This window comes from Benincasa hispida, chromosome 9 (assembly GCF_009727055.1).
Source record: "Benincasa hispida cultivar B227 chromosome 9, ASM972705v1, whole genome shotgun sequence".
Classification (NCBI taxonomy): Eukaryota; Viridiplantae; Streptophyta; class Magnoliopsida; order Cucurbitales; family Cucurbitaceae; genus Benincasa; species Benincasa hispida.
This window is the reverse complement of record NC_052357.1, coordinates 59,741,272-59,759,326: the sequence shown is the minus strand read 5'-3', so window position 1 is coordinate 59,759,326 and position 18,055 is coordinate 59,741,272. Positions and strand designations below refer to the sequence as shown.

Genomic DNA, 18,055 nt, shown 5'->3' with positions numbered 1-18,055 from the left:
AAGTCTTATGAAAGTATGTTTGACAACTGGAGAGAAAATTTCTGAGTAGTCTATTCCTTCTCTTTGTGTAAATCCCTTTGCAACCAACCCTGCCTTATACCTAGATTTTTTATCACAGAATGCACCTTTCTTAAGTTTAAAAACCCATTTAGAGGCAACGGGTTTATAACCCTTAGGCAGAGGAACTAAAGACCAAGTATCATTCACATTTAGTGAATGCATTTCCTCATTCATGGCTTTTATCCAATCTCTTGCTTCAACACAACTTGTTTCTTCTTAAAAGGTTGTTACTTGTTGGTTCTTGGTTAGTAGGAGTCACAACAACATTTAGAACTAAATTCATATAGTTCATTTCAATATATCTAGCTAGAGGGGTAATGGTTCTCCTTTGTCTATCCCTAGCTAAGACATACTGACTCAAGTCAGACTACGCATTAATAGTCTCCTCTTGTTCCCCTGCATCTTCCTCAACTTCTCCTGTGTCACTAAGTAGGTTAGGTTATATTAGTTTCCCAGTAGGTAACTCCACCTCAATTCATGTGGTGGATGACTCAGCTTCATCCTCAAGTCTTTTTTCCTTTTACATAAACATCTTCTCTTCTCTAAAAGTGATGTCTTTGTTAATTATGAACTTTCTCTCTACTGGATGCCACATTTTATATCCTTTGACACTCTCTATGAAGCCTACAAACATACACTTAACTGCTCTGGCTTTCAACTTTCCCTTATTTTGGTGAACAAACCCTACACACCCAAAAACCTTAAGGTTGTCTAGATTAGAAGAATGACTAGTCCACTTCTCCTTAGGGGTAAACAACGCTAGAGATATGTGAGGACACCTATTCAAGGTATACACTGTGTATGCTGTAGCTTTTGCCCAATAGTTTTCACTTAGGATAGCATCAGAAAGTAAACATTCTTACCCTTTCCCTTATAGTTCTGTTTAACCTCCGCAACCTCATTCTGTTGAGGTGTATACCTCACAGTTCTATGCCTAGTTATACCATTCTCACTATAGTATTTGTCAAAGTCTTCATTGCAAAAATCAAGCCCACTGTCAATTCTAAAGTATTTTAACCTTTTAGATGTTTGTGATTTTCTCCTAGCTTTCCATTCTTTAAACTTCCCAAAGACTTGGTCCTTAGTCTTAAGAAAGTATATCCAACTCTTCCTAGAAAAATCATTTATAAAGGTTAGAAAATACCTTGAGCCACTAAGGCTTGGTGTAGGAGATGGTCCTATAGGTTAAAATGAACATAATCCAATATTTCTTTGGTGGTATGCTGAGATTTTGTGAAGCTTTGTCTGGTAGTTTTCTCTAGAATACAGTGTTCATAGAAAAAAAGATGCTTACTTATCCCTTTGGGCAGTATACCCTATTTAAACAGTGCTTGCATCCCCTTTTCATTGATATAAGATAGTCTTTTGTGTCACAAGTCTGCCTCTGTTAAGTTTGTTCTTGAAATATTGTAGGTACTATGAAAGAGTTAAATAGCATGCAGTGGAAGCATTAAGGATCTATAAGCATTCAAATTCACTAATTTTGGTAGAAACTAAAACATGCTTTTTTAAAAACAGGGTTTTAAGATCATACCTTTGAAGAACTCTCCAAGAACTTGATTGTACAGTAATAGTCTTCACAAAAAATCACCGTGCACCACCTCAAAGTCTTCCCTACTATTCTCTTGGAGCTTTAGATAGAGTTGTGGGACTCAAGAACATATTGAATTGATGAAAGACAATGAAGAACACAAAACAACCCAAAAAGAAGAACACTTTCTTCTCACAGAGATTTTCTCTCAAAATTTTTGCATTAGTCCTCCTCAAATCACTTCAAACTCCTTTATTTATTGCAGATGGACATGCAAAGAAGTAAATTGCAAAGCTTGCAGCTCATGCTTGGAGTATTAATGTAGAGAAGAAGATGGGGTTTGTGTGAGCATGATGATAATGGAAATACAAGATTTTCCATTTTTTGTGGCATGCAAAACTGATTTTTATTTTTCTTTTAAAAATCAAAAAATGATTTCAAAACTATTTTGATTAATAAAACTGAAAAATGATTTTCTAAAATTAATTTCATAAATTAATTTAAAATAATAATTAATTTAATATCAAATATTAAATTAATTTTTGCACATTAATCATCTTCATATTTAAATATATATTCTCCTATTCCGTTTAATTTGAGCGTTTGAAATTAATTTCCATTGCTACTTTAAAGCTTATATATTTACGAGCTAGTAGGGGGACCTCGCGGAGCTACAGATCATGGGCTCCAACGATTTGAGATTAATCGGCTAAACTCATTAGTCCGATTTAACCCCCATTCATTAACTAATGGGACACTCCTCTATCAACACAAACCTCAAATCGTCTACTACTAATATTGTATTGATATTTGACTTCCAATTCGAATAAACCTCTCCATTAAATTTGTCAGAAGCAAGAAATTGTATGATTGAGTTTGACATTGCTGAAACATTTTAAACAAACTCTATTAAATATGCATTTAAATTCATTTTAGCAAAACTAATAAAGTACCCAATAAATCTTTATTTATTTGCAACGATACTTAAGTGATTTAGAACAAGTGCTACTGTGGGGCAGTCAAGAATTCATTCACAAAAGCAAGACAGTTCTTGACCAAATATTATTATCTTGAATAACTCATATTCTAATAGTTCTTTTGGTTATCGTTTTCGGTCAAGATCTTTACTAACAATTAGTAATTCTTGTAAGTGTGACCCACTATTTTTCAGATCTTATAGAACGGTATGAATATGCCTCCGAGATAGAAGACAATATCCAAGACGAAGCTATAAGACCCTATTCATTTTACTGAAGTTTGGTTGTTCCGAATCCTATGTTACAACCCTACGTAAGGATCGTCACAGTTAACGATTAGCTAGTGTCACATAAAAACGACAGCAGTCGTAATATAGGAATCTCACGATTCAAACTAATGGGGGAGACTGTAGGACAATGCTGACACATTTCCTTCACGCACTTATTATTAACCACCTCCCTCATTCACCTTGTTATTGACCTATGCAAACACTTTTCATATGGAGCAGTCGAGATAAAATCGACAAAAAGCCGAGCATGGTTCTCACGGTTTGAACTCTTGAGGACGTGAGAGCTAATAACTATATATCAAATATATTGTTAATCTCCCACTGAAGTGTTCTAAATGTTTGGATAATTTACTTAGCATGACGACTAATTTCATACAACCTAAGTCTAAGTGGTTTATCCAAATATAACTCTTATAATTGATATTTAACCTACAATGCCTAAGTGATAAACCATTTTATTACCTCACATCACTCACGCAAGCTCATAAAATCAGTTAACAATTCTTAATAGTTCGGTCATAATCCCCTGGTAGGAGGTATTCCGTAAACTGTCAACTTAAGTACCCCTAGCCTTAGACAGGTTTATGAATCGATATGAGATTGTAACCGTATTTTATAAGGTAACAATCTATTTTAACGTTTAAAATTAGTTGTTAACCTAAGAGAGCATGCAACTGTTCTTTGTTATGGATTTTAAATGTCTAACCAATTTTATAACAACTTACAAAATTTAGACATGCTTAACATTGATAACATTCAACAAAGCTATCTAATATAACCATGATATTAAACATAACCCTAACATGCATACTATATATTATAACAATTATAATATACTTTTAATGCATGTAACATGCTTCCTACGGCGGGGTCTCAAATCTACATGGAATACTATATGCATATACATGAATTATTTAATTATTACGTACAACTCATGCATAAACAACTAAATACTAACTGATATGATTTTCGTTCTGGCATAAACAAGTAAAAAGACGCCTAACTATTACAAACCGCTTCAAAACCATTTTTGAACCGCTCGAACCGCTCTAAATCGAACCCAAGCATCTTGAACTGGGCTGGATTAATCTAAACCGGACCAGCCAAAACCCTTTGAGGCTGAACCAAATTGGACCTTGAGAAAATCGGTTGAACCGGTTGCTCTCGGTCTAATCTCAAAGTGCTGCTAAGGCCAATCGTGTAGCGCTGAAGATAATCGTCTAGTGTCATCGCCTTAGGTTGAGAGGAGGTACACGATCGCTTAGTGTTTTGCCAAAAGCTAAACGATCTTTTAGCTCTATCGTATAGGACTACACGATCGCTTAGTTCCAGCCTTGCTATCACTTAGCTCAATCGCATAGAACTAAACGATCGCTTAACATCATCACCCAGTGCTTTCATGTCATCGTTTAATATCCACCACGGCTAAACGATCGCTTAGCTCCATCATATAGAACATCATCGCGTCGCTTTACATTTGTCTACATGATCGCTTAGCTCCGCTTCTAAATGATCGCTCAATACTATCGCGTAGCACTTCATCGCATCGCTTAGCACACGTCGTAGCTAAGCGATTGTATAGCGCCATCGTTTAGCAAATTCAACGTATTGTTTAGTTCCCATGACAAAGCTAAACGATCGCGTAGTGCTATCGTATAACAAATAAACACATCGCTTAGCTCCCCCAGGTACACAATCACTTAGTGTTCAACATCACAACGACTATCGCCGATTGCTAAACGATCGTCTAGCTTTTCTTCACATCGTATAATGTCTGGAACTAAATGATCACTTAGCAACCGAACCTCAATAACAAATTTGAGTTGAAGCTGATAAAACTAGAACAACAACTCGACCATATTCGCTTGTTTCTTCAATTACATCTTAATTTCAACTCTAATGACTCCAAATAAATTACAGACTCTTGCTAACACATAAAAGCTCATCAAACAAGAGCCAATTACAAATTTAATTGAGAAATTAAAGAGAATTAAGATGCCAAAACTCAGAAAACCATACCAGTGCATCAGTTTCGTATATCTCATGAAAAACACCCACCACGCCAAAATTAAATGGAATTGAATGCTTAAAAGATGCTCTGATACCAAATGAAAGAGTTAAATAACATGCAGCAGAAGTATCAAGAATACATAAGCATTCAAATTCACTAATTTTGACAGAAACCAAAGCATGCTTTTCTAAAAAGAGGGTTTTAAAATCATATCTTGGAGATTTGGACAGAGTTGTAGGACTCAAGAATAGCTTGAATTGATGAAGAGCAGTGAAGAACACACAACAACCCAAAAGGAAGAACACTTTCTTCTCACAGAGATTTTCTCTCAAACTTTCTGCATTAGTCCTCCTCAAATCACTCCAAACTTCTATATTTATTGCAGTTGAACATGCAAAGAAGTGAATTGCATGACTTGCAGCTCATGCTTGGAGTGTTAATGAAGAGAAGAAGATGAGGTTTGTGTGAGCATGTTGAAGATGATAATGGAAATACAAGATTTTCCATTTTGCGTGGCATGCAAAACCGATTTTCATTTTTCGTTTAAAAATCAAAAAATGATTTCAAAACCATTTTGATTTAATAAAACTGAAAAATGATTTTTAAAATTAATTTAAAATAATAATTAATTTAATATCAAATATTAAATTAATTTTTACACATTAATCATCTTTATATTTTTAAATCATATTTAAATATATATTCTCATATTCCGTTTAATTTGAACGTTTCAAATTAATTTCTCAAGCTACTCTAAAGCTTATCCATTTACGAGCTAATAGGAGGACCTCGTGGACCTACAGATCATGGGCTCCAATGATTTGAGATTAATCGGCTAAACTCATTAGTCTGATTTAACCCTCATTCGTTAACTAATGGAAAACTTCACTATAGCCCATAGTTGAACTCCCCTCACTGTAGATATATTATATTCATTTAATAACCATAATCAGTCGATCCTTCACAGGTTTTTTATAATTACAACTAGGTCATAAATATCATTTTACCCCTGTGAATACATCTTGTTCCTTAAGTCCTTACTGATCCTCTAATGAACAATTCTGATTCATAATCTCTATGAATCAAATACTTTCTCTATCATGAGAAGATGAGGCATCGATTGTTTAAGACCTGGTAAGAGAACAACCTATTTGCTAACCCTAAATATGGTAGGAGTGAATTTCATCTTGCAAGACTATGTCCCCAGCTATTCATTCAGTTTTATCCCCAAAATGGTAAGCTTATTGAGTAGTGTTGTTGGACTACTCTCACCATTAGCAGATCAAAGGATAATCCCGAATAAACAGAAGTTCATAGCCAGCTCAAGATTAAGATCGAGTTAACCTAGGTTACATAATAAATGAAATAGTCAGTTTTAAATGTAAACGGTTGTTATAAAGAAAAGTGACTATTTTCGTGGTCCAGTCTATATTCAAACTCATTGAATAGGATGCCCCAACTCTCATGTCTCAACATGAACGATTTGTTGATCACATTGTTTGTAGCACCTTACATCTTCTTCTAACAACTACAGAATGGACCACATCCAATAGTGTTACCAGAATGACATACCCAATTTCATCCATATATTTATTAGACCATTTAGGCTATATACTATCAACTTGATCCTGTTTATGTCACTACATAAAGTTACAACATTCAGACTATATCCAAGGATGCGTTTATTGGATTTCCATAATAAGATGCAAAATCAACAAGGCATTATTATTGATAAATAGAATGTTTAACACGAACTGCGAGTTCTAGGACATTCCCAACAATCTCCCACTTGGACTAAAACTCCAGTGAGAACAAATATATACCATATAATGTTGAGATATATAATGGGAAAAATACAATAAATTAGGGCATCTAAAATACCATAGACATTCTCCCACTTGCCCTAGATTACACTACTCGGAATTCTAGTCTAACTAGGTGGCCTTCTTAAACTTTAGCCGAGAGGGCCTTGGTAAATGGATTAACAAGGTTGCCTTCAGAGGCTATCTTTGTGATGAGCACATCCCCTCTGTGTACGATCTCCCGGATGAGATGGTACTTTCTTTCAATGTGTTTTCCACGCTTGTGACTCCTGGGTTCCTTTGAGTTAGCAACTGCACCACTGTTATCACAATACAGTGTGATAGGCAGATGCATATTTGGAACGACTTCCAAATTAGCTAAGAATTTATGTAGCCATACTGCTTCCTTAGCAGCTTTGCATGCAGCCACGTATTCTGCTTCCATGGTAAATTCAGCAATACAACTTTGCTTGATGCTTCTCCAAACTATAGCTCCTCCATTAAGAGTATAAATTGATCTTGAGATAGATTTTCTGGAATCTACGTCAGTCTAAAAATTAGAATCAATGTATCCTGTAGGAATCAAATCCTTAGGTCCATACACAAGAATATAGTCTCTCGTTCTCCTTAGATACTTGAGGATATTTTTGACAGCGGTCCAATGATCGTGTTCAGGATTGGATTGAAACTTGCTGACGATTCCAACTGCAAAACATATGTCAGGACGTGTACACAACATAGCGTACATCAAACTCCCAACTTCAGATGCATATGGAATTCTGTTCATCTCCTCAACCTCTTGAGGTGTCTTAGGACATTGTTCCTTCAAAAAATGAATCCCATACCTGAAAGGTAATAAATATTTCTTGGAATTTTGCATATTATATCTTGACAACATCTTGTCAATACAAGATGCCTGAGATAGTGCCAATGTTCTATTCTTTCGGTTTCGAAAGATCTGTATCCCTAGAACATACTGAGCATCACCCAAATCTTTCATTTGGAAATGTGTTACTAACCATCTTTTTAGGTCAGCAAGAAAACTTGTCTCATTCCTAATGAGCAAGATATCATCAACGTATAGAACTAATAATGCTACAGTTTTGTTGACTATCTTCTTGTATACACAAGGTTCGTCAACGTTCTTTTCAAAGCCATAAGATTTGATCGCAGTGTCAAATCTTATATTGTAGGATCTGGACGTTTGTTTCAATCCATAAATTGATCGATTAAGCTTACAGACTTTCTGTTCCTGTCTTTTTTCGACGAATCCCTCTGGTTGAGATATAAAAATACTTTCATCAAGATAGCCATTCAAAAAAGTTGTCTTGATATCCATTTGTCATATCTCATAATCGTAATATGTGGTAATGACAAGAAGTATTCTTATTGATTTGATCATGGCAACATGAGAAAAAATTTCTTCATAATCAACTCCTTCTCTTTGGGTAAAACCCTTTGCCACGAGTTTGGCTATATAGATTTGTGCCTTGCCAGTTTGGTCTCGTTTCTCATGTAGATCCACTTACAACCTATAGGTGTAACACCTTGTGGTTGATCTACATATTCTTAGACTGAGTTGAAGTACATAGACTCCATTTCATCGTCCATGGCTTCCATTGTTCCTTGCCGACATCTTCCATTGCCTTCTTAAAGGTTAATGGATTCTTTAAACCATCATCTTGTATGATATTTTGAGTGTTTGTTAAACTCATGTAGCATTCAACCTCCCACTACGACGAGGCATTCCCAACTCTTGGGATGGACGTGACAGGATAACAACCGTTGTTAATGGACCAGCTTAATCAACAATTCTTGTTGATCTTTCTGTAGTATCTTTAGACAGTTCTTGCAATATTAGCTTACTGCGAGGTAAATGATTGTTAATATGATCCACTTCCAAGAATGTTGCATTTGTCGATACAAACACTTTATCTTCTTAGGGATCATAAAAGTATCCTCCTTTTGTTTCCTTGTGATATCGTATAAATAGGCATAATTTTGAACGTGTTTCCAATTTCTTAGGATTCTTTACCAACACGTGTGCTAGACAACCCAATGTACGGAAATGACGTAAACTTGCTTTGCGTCATTTCCATAGTTCATATGGTGTTTTTGAAACACTTTTGGATGGAACAACGTTCAGAATATAAACTACAATCTATATTGCATATCCCCAAAAGGATTGAGGTAATTGAGCATAACTCATCATAGATCGAACCATGCCCAACAAGGTTCGATTTCTTCTTTCTACAACACCGTTTTGTTGTGATGTTCCAGGTATGTGAGTTGGGATTGAATTCCATGATCTACTAGATAGTTCTGGAATTGCAAATCTATATACTCGCCACCGATCAGATCGAAGTGTTTTAATTCTTTTACTTAACTGATTTTCAGTCTCAACCTTAAATTCATAAGTAATATTATCATTTAAAACATGGATCATGTGGTCAGCTTTATTTTTAAAGCATGTGATAACAACATCATATCATAAAACTTTAGATAAATTTCCTATGCGTTAAATCATTCATGAAAACTTGTCTTTGAAAACATTTATTAAAATTTATCACTCACTTTTTAAGCCACTTATTCAAGGGGTCTGTAAGCCTCTCCTACTTGGATTTGCTCTGTGACAAGAAGAGGTCCCTTAGTTAGAATCATTAACTCCATTTTGAGCTTTACATGATACTTAATTCATCATTGTCACATACATGACTCTAACACTTCTTAGCTGAACTAACACATCACTTTTACTTTGCCAATTTACCTTTCCTTTGGCTTGTGCTTAGCTCCCCTTTCACTCGGGTACACAATGGTCGCGAGGTCATACTTTAGTGCTTATGCGACAATCAGCCTTGCGCACTAACTACATGGTTATGCGTTTGTTGCATACCCCTGCGCCTATGTGCCAACCGTTTCACGTGCCTCACTTTGTGCCTATGCGCTTTATCGCATACATTGGCTAGTCAGCTGTCTGCTTGTTCATCAATAGCATCAATTCAGACTTGAATTCTTCTGAACATCATAACTTAGATTCCAGCCATTATTTAACTAAATTTTTTTCCATAAATAGTTCAAAATATTTTTAGCATGCTTGCCTTAAGATTTTCCATCGAATTCCTCTTGCCTGGGCTTGATACTACACAAATCTCCTTAATCTTGCTTAGAAATTTCATAGAACTTCAAGCACTCCTAAGCATTCTTTCCCTTCCATAGGCGTTGGCTAAAATTTGGCAAAACATTCTCCTTCTTCACAAAGCCTATTTATACTTGGATTTGCATAAGGAGTTTGTCTAATTAATTGCCACCTGGCATACTTATCCTTATCTTAGCCTCTTTAGAGCTGCAACATGGTCCCCTAACCGAGCAATTAAGCTGCATATTTAGCTTAATTTCCATCGCATAAAGCTTGCATCCACTTAGAACTCCTTTACTATTACATCGCATAGTCTCGACATTAACGCATTGTCTTACTTCAAGCATCTTCGCCAGGCTTTCTGCATAGGCAAGTTTCATCCTTTCCATAACTTACTTCATATCTTCACATAAGCCTTGCGTTTATCCAATCCTTTTCTGATCATCGCATGCTTTCCACGATCGCTTCACCTTACCTTAGGTGTTCTTGGCAAATCTTATGTAGTCAATCTTGGTTGACATTATGCTTGGCCACTAACTTAACCTATTTCTCAACCTTTCAAATAACTCATGGCCTCTCTTAAGCTTATTTTCCTTTCTTACAGCAATTGGTCACATAACATCTAGATGAGTTGGCCACATAACTTAACCTGTCTTTAATGCTTGGACTTCCATTTCCTATCTGAGTGTTAGCTTCCTCATTAGTTACCCGAGAGCATACATTTCAATACTTAGCTTATTTCCCCTGCCCTCGAAAGCACTTGAGAGTTTTTTCTTAAACACTTAGAAAATTTTCTTCTTCCTTAACAACATACACACACTCATTCTTCTCCTTTTTTTATCATATACTTTCACATCTATACATACATACATCACGAACACTTGCTTACTAGGAATTAATTAGATGGCTTATAGGACTTAAATATAATTAATTAATAAAACAAGCTTAGGGGCTTAGAGATAAACTACTATTAGTGTCTATCAATAGATAATAATTTTGTTGATAGTTTTTTACTAGTTGTTGATATTTTTCTTGTTTTTACAGAGATATTAATTAAAATGACAATAATAGACAATGAAAGACCAAATGATAGACCAAGTGATAGAACATTATCACAACCTGATAGATAGTGATAGACTATTATCATTATCTATCAATAGATAATGATTTTGTTCATAATTTTGTTTCCATCAACTATACACTAGACGTTGTTATTGAATATGAAATTTTTGTTGCTTTTAGATAGTTGTGATAGACATTGTTATCATTATCTATTACAGATAGACACTGATAGTAGTCTATCCATAGATAATTATTTTGTTGTTACTAGTTGTTGATAGTTTTATTTATTTATTTTAGATAGTTTATGATACATACACTAGACATATTTATTGAAAATTTTGTTGCTTTTAGATAGTTGTGATAGACATTGTTATCATTATCTATTACAGATAGACACTGATAGTAGTCTATCCATAGATAATTATTTTGTTGTTACTAGTTGTTGATAGTTTTATTTATTTATTTTAGATAGTTTATGATACATACACTAGACATATTTATTGAAAATTTTGTTGCTTTTAGATAGTTGTGATAGACATTATTATTAGTGTCTATCACAGATAGACGTTGATAGAAGTCTATCAGCATCTATCAATGATAGAAACTGATATAAGTCTAATAGTGATAGACATTAATAAAAGTCTATCAATGTCTATAGTGATCGAAACGAATAGAAGTTTATCATTGATACTATCAGTGATAGAAACTGATACAAGTCTATCATTGATAGAGGTTGATAGAAATTTATTAGTGGCTATCAAGGAGAGAAATTGATAGAAGTATATCGCTGATAGAGATTGATAGAAGTATATCGATGTCTATCCGTAATAGAAACTGATACAAGTTTATCATTGATAGGGGCTAATAAAAGTCTATAAGTGATAAAAACTGATAGAAGTCTATCCAACCAACTGCTACCCGCCACCCGCCACCTCAATCCTTGACTTCCAACCACCATCAGGGGAAAAATTACTGGTCCGGTCAGCTACCAACTTAGCCGACCAAAACTACATAGAAAAAATTACAAAAAAGTCGTTGAATTAATGAAAGTACTTCCCGAGGATGATCCACATAGCTTTACACAACAAGCGAATGTTCATTGTGGTTATTGTAATGGGGCGTATGACCAAGTGGGGTTTTTAGTTGTGGTGCAAGTTCATAATTCGCGACTGTTTTTTCCATTTCATAGATTTTATCTTTAGTTTCATGAGAAGATATTGGGGGAGTTGATTGGGGATTCGAGTTTTGCTTTGCCGTTTTGGAATTATAATGCTACTGGTGGAATGAAAATGCCAGGGATATATGCGGAAGAGAAATCTTCGCTTTATGATGAATTACAGAATGAAAATCATTTGCCATCGAGATTGGTCGATTTGGATTTTGGTGGAGTTGATCCATCAAAATTTTCATCTACCCACACAATAAAAAACTTTAAGGCCATGGATGAAGAGGAGGAAAGGATGAAGGAAGTTGGCGGTGAGAAGGAGCAGGAGAAGGAGGCTGATCGTTTTTCTACCCGTGAGGATGAAGAAATCTATCGGCGAAGTTCAATTGAAATGAGGCAATTTGGGTATTTTAAAAAATTTTAAATTTACACCATGTGATGCAATTTTTTTTTATTTTTTTTTTGCTATTTCCTTTTTTTACGTCTATTAGAATTTTCCTAAAATATGTATAAGATCTCTTTAAAGGCATAGATTAACATATATTATAAAGAAATGTTGAAATCAGATCAATCCATTATTTGAGTACATCTTCTTTCATTTAACTCTATTTCCCCATGTTAAAGTGAGCTAAATTCAACTGTATTTTATTTAGAAAGAATTATATAATAATTTTTCTTGATACTTTGATAGATTAAGTAAATATTTAGTTGATTTTAAATTGAATCATGTGAAAATAGTTACAAATCACTTCAGAATATTTTAAATTAATTTATTAAAAGCTTAAATTTTGATTAGAAATCGTAATAATTTTAGGTATTTGGTTGACACAAAATTGAGAATTTTAAATGATTGAAGATGAAATTGAGAATTGACTTAATGATTAAGGATCATGATCTTCTTAAATAGCCTTTTTCTAAATAAAAAGATAGAAGGTGAATTTGTTATCTCATAGAGATTTAGAAGAAATGAAATACTATTTTTTCAAAAAAAATAATTATCATTTTCTACCTTTAGATTTTTTTTTTTTTTAAAAAAAGAAAAACATTATAGACATGTAATTCAACTCTACGGAGGGATGAAGAGGGAGAGTGAGTGAGTGAGTGAGTTAAAAATACTCTTCAATATTCTAAAAATAGGGTCAATTAAAAGTGCCCACATTTAGAAAGTCTTAAATTATTTTGCATGAGATGTTTTTCTCCCTATCTAATTTTCCATTTTATACTATTAGCATGGACCCATAAACTATATTTTCAAGGTAAAGAACTAAATTCAACCCAGGATTTAAATATCTAATATTTAACGATAAATTTATAAATATCTTAATCAATTAAATCATACACGATAATAAATCGAATAATTGATAAAGAAAAATACTTAGGTGCATTTCAAGTTGTACCCACTTTTATATCGTATACTCAAATATCCAATCAAAATTGTCACGTGACAAACTTTTCTTTTTTAAAAAGAATTTTATATAGGATATCATTTTTAGAATTAATAATTAAGTGTACAATAACATTTTTAAATAATTTTAAATAAAGAAAAATCTATTCATGATGGATTGGATTTAGATTTTATTATATCTATAAATTCTGTTGTACTACACTATGTATAGTATATTATTACTTTAAGTTTAATCGTTATATTTATAACTATTTTTTTATTTTGTGATTAAAGAAAATGTACTTTAAGCTCCACCCAAATTTTACTCATTGGTAAATAATATTGATCATTAGTTCAACAAAATGGTATATTTTGACTTGTATAGTTGTTTGTTTTAAGTTTGTAACCAATTTTATTATTTTTAAAAAAGAAAAAAGAAAAAAATAGAAAGGGCAGGTTTTGTTGAAATAGCCCTAAAAAGTCATTCCATCTATAGTCCCATGTCCTACGCCCTCCTCTTCCCTACGCCTACTATTTCCGACTCCATCCCCCACACACTGATCTTCATTCCTAACCGTCCGATCCTCAGATAAGTTTATTTATTTATTTTTTATATATATAGAGATTTTCTACTGGGGTTGTGGCCCCCACCCACATGGGTTCCTGGAATCCGGAGGATTTTTATTTTTCCACTGCGTACTCCTCAGTCCGCTCTTCCAAACTTGTCCCTTTCAAATTTACTTATTTACTAATTAATTTAAATTACCATAATGTCCTTATGGTAATCTTTTATGTAATATATAATTATGGAAAGGGGAAGTGAAAGGGAAAGGGAAAGGGAAAGCGTTGGGGGTGTGACAGAACATTCCATGGCGTTTGGATTCCATTTTTCAACAGTTTTAACGGCAAAAAACGGTTTTAGTGAATCGAGAAACTCCAACCGTGAACGAAAATAAGAAATTAAACAAAAAGAGAGTGGACAAAACCCTTAAAATCAGTGACTAAATTTGAGGATTGAAAGACAACAAAATCACATTCACAAGAACAAACCCACTCTCTCTCACCGTCATTAGTCAAATTTGCATTTCCCCAAACTAATTACAGTTTCTTTTCTTGCATCGGGAATCGTGGCTTCAATTTCGACTGTTAAATTTCAAAGAAAAGGAAAAGAAAGAAACAGAGAGATTTCGCATTATATGGCAGAGAAGCAAGTGCAGCAGCTTCATCGCTTTAGCCAGAACAAAAAAGAAACACTGACTAAACTATAGCCCTATATATATATATATATATATATATAGTTATATAATAAAAGAGAAATGAATTAAAGTTGAGTAAGAAGCGATGAAGTTAAGGCCTGAAACACATGTTCATCGCAAGGAATAGTGAGTCCTCTGTCATGATCGAACCCAAATTCTTCAGCGGCTTGCTGAAGCAAGATTTGGAAGGGAGGATGATCGAGAAATTTGATGGGGACAATGTGTCTGGTTCGATCCTGACCCACGTAGACAACAAAATGGCCTTTGGGAACATCCAAAGGGAGACCCGCTTCGTCGTACTGGGCCTTTCTCCCTAAGCTGGAGCAGCGCTTGAGTAGCTGCTTGAGCACCGCCGTTTGTGGCATTTTGCTCGCCTTTCTGATGGCCATTGGGTTGTTAGCCTTTTAAAAAACAGAAAGGTAGAGAGAAAGTGGAAAGTGGAAAGTGGAGAGCGAGAGAGGTGAGAAAGGAGAAGGGGGTATTTATGGTGAGAAAAACAGAGAGAGAGAGAGAGAGAGAGGGGAAACAGAGGAAAGGGGGGGTTGGGGTTAATTTGTGGGGTAAATGGACAGACCACGGGCGTTTTGGGAGAAGTGAATGACATGTTTGAACCCAAAACGCCCCCACCTCTTTCTAATTTTCCTACTCATTCCTCTTCTTTGGCCCCTCCTTCCTTTTCTCTTTTTCCTTTGTGTTTTCTTAATTATAAATGTTCTCCCTCCCCACTTACTTGATTTTGTTAACTTTGAGGTTTAAGCTAACCTCCGATCCAAATTTTATATGATTTTTTAAGTTACAGCCACTTGCAAATATAATAATAAGTTCCTAGTATTAACAAATATAACATAATGTTAATATAAATATATAGATATAACAAACCAACGAGCACATTAACACATATAAAAATAACCAAAATTGAGCTCAAAGACTAAAAGATAACCAAAATTGCTGCAAACTTTAGATTTAACTCTCTGAGTCTATTAGTATTAAACCATGTCGCCACTAGAAATCTATGAAAAATAGAATTTATCATTGATAGATTTCACTATATTATACACTTAATTATTAACAATAAATGTGATACCCATTGCAATTATCATAATGTTTTTTAACCTAAGAGCCAGAAACCAAATGGAAGAAATTTGCATGGGTTAGAAAAACTTGTTTTGGAAAAAAAAATATCCAATTTTATTCGGGTCCAAACAGACGACTATGCTTTTGCTTTGATCCAAGAAGTCTTATACCGATAGAGATGTTGTTACTCACTTATACAATCGTAACTTTTTTTCCGTAGAAAAATATGAATTTATACTCCTAAACTTTTCGAGTTATATCAATGCTAAACTAATAAATATGTCAATTTAAATTCTTTATAGCATTTTTTCGAACGAATATTGCATGAGATCTACACTTTGTATCGGTTAAACTCCTAAATTGACATAAGTAAATTAATTTAGTGTATTTATTAAGATTACATTTAAAAAGTCGTCAATGCATCAATTCTATATGTACATATAGACTTTTTTAAATGTTGAATTAACGAAATGGACAACTCAATAAACCATTTTTTTAAAAAAATATGAGTGAGAGACTAAATTGATTTGTATATAAAAGTTTAGGATTTAATTGTAAATTAAAATTATCATTATCACATGATTATCCAAATGAAATGTAACAAAGGTATACACTGATATAGCTAAAAAATTCAAGATTTAAAATGATCTAAGTTAATTTCTTCTTTTTCTTTTATTTGACTGATATTGGACGGTAGTGTTAGCATCTCTTACAAATTTTAAGGTTGTTGTCTTTTTATTTATTATTTTTTTTTATAAAACATTAAAGTTTGTATCATGAAGATTCTCTATTTAATCATTTATGCCTTAAACAACAGCTTTTGTGTAAATAATCTAACTATATCAATTTCTGTTTGTCTTAAATTCCATGACCTATATGTACTTTTTTAAAGTAGAATGGCTAATTAGACAGAAAAGAACCAAAATTATAATTTAGCTTAATCTCAAGATTTTTTTGGTTGATTTAATTCTAGGGATTCTTAGAAAACCATATTTTATTCAATTTGTTTAATTTCTGCCTGCCCCAAATTGAATTACAACCATCCATACCTTTTGGCTTAATATTAATATCCAAAATTTAAACAAGATACACATAGAGATGTTAGGGGGTGAGACGGAATTTGGAGATGGCTTCCTCGTCCCCCATCCTACTGTCCATTTCATTCCCCATCTCCACAAAATTTGCAAGAGGATTGGGACAAGGATTTCCATGGGGAATTTTTCCTCGCTTGGACTTTTTTAAAAAATAATAAAAATTAATTTAAATTACTATATCAAAATTTTTAATTAAATAATTAAATATCTCACTCATATGTGATAAATATATTATTTAAATGTTTAATTTTCATAATTTCTAAAAATTAAAATTTAAATATTACAACAATATATCTTAATCTCTACTTAATAAGAAATATAAAAAAGTTATATGCAATTAATTAAAAAGTTATATGTAATTAATTAACTTCACATATATATTTTAAAAATAGTTTATATATGTATAACTCTTTTATATTTATAAAACTCAGGTGAAAAGTTATATATATATAAAATAAAAAATTAGATATATATAATCGGGACGAAATGGAAAAGTAGGATTGGGACTAGGGATGGGGACGGAGAATATAATCCTCGTCCCCGTTTAGCCAACGGAAAAAATTTTCTTCCTGTCTCTCTCTTATTCTCCATCTAATCGGGGATTTTCCACCCCAATCGAAATGTAACCGAGATTAAATGGACATATCTAAATACACATCTCTTTCCCTAGTTTTATTATCCACATCTTCTTCTCCCCATCATATTTACAACCCCAAAAAGAAAAAAAAAATCAGCAAATTTTCTTGATTTGATTAAGAAAATTGATTAAAGACAGACATGAAAAGAATCAATGAAGAGAACATATAAAGCTTTTTTTTTTTTTTTGGAAAAATTATATAAAGCAATTGTTGGGAGAAATATAGAGTGGGTTTTGCTTTGACTTTTGTTTCCATAAAAATAACACACTGTTGAAGTCAAAGGATGACTGTACTCCCAAGTAGTGCTTGTACTTACCAATCCCAATGAATCTAAAAACAAAACACAAATTCATTACAAGCTTTGTAAACTCTCAATCACAAATCCCATTATTCCTTAATTATCTCATCTCTTCTCTCCACCATCTGTGGCCAAAAAACCAAACCTTTTTATAAATTCTTCTACAATATAAAAGTGTTCAACTTTTAAATAAGAAAAACTATTGTTTTGTTATTATGGAATTAGATATGATTGAGATAACAGTGTACTAGTGTTTATTATTGTTATTATTGGCATA

The 18,055-nt window shown here is 33.3% G+C and overlaps 1 protein-coding gene across 1 annotated transcript; it reads right to left on the bottom strand.

The window, feature by feature from the left end:
• Window positions 1-14,425: 14,425 nt before the first annotated feature.
• LOC120086833 (auxin-responsive protein SAUR50-like) lies at window positions 14,426-15,151 on the bottom strand. Its single transcript, XM_039043638.1, has one exon. It carries the CDS (start codon window positions 15,061-15,063, stop codon window positions 14,740-14,742), a length of 324 nt encoding a protein of 107 aa, XP_038899566.1. The 5' UTR covers window positions 15,064-15,151; the 3' UTR covers window positions 14,426-14,739.
• Between the last annotated feature and the right edge of the window lie 2,904 nt (window positions 15,152-18,055).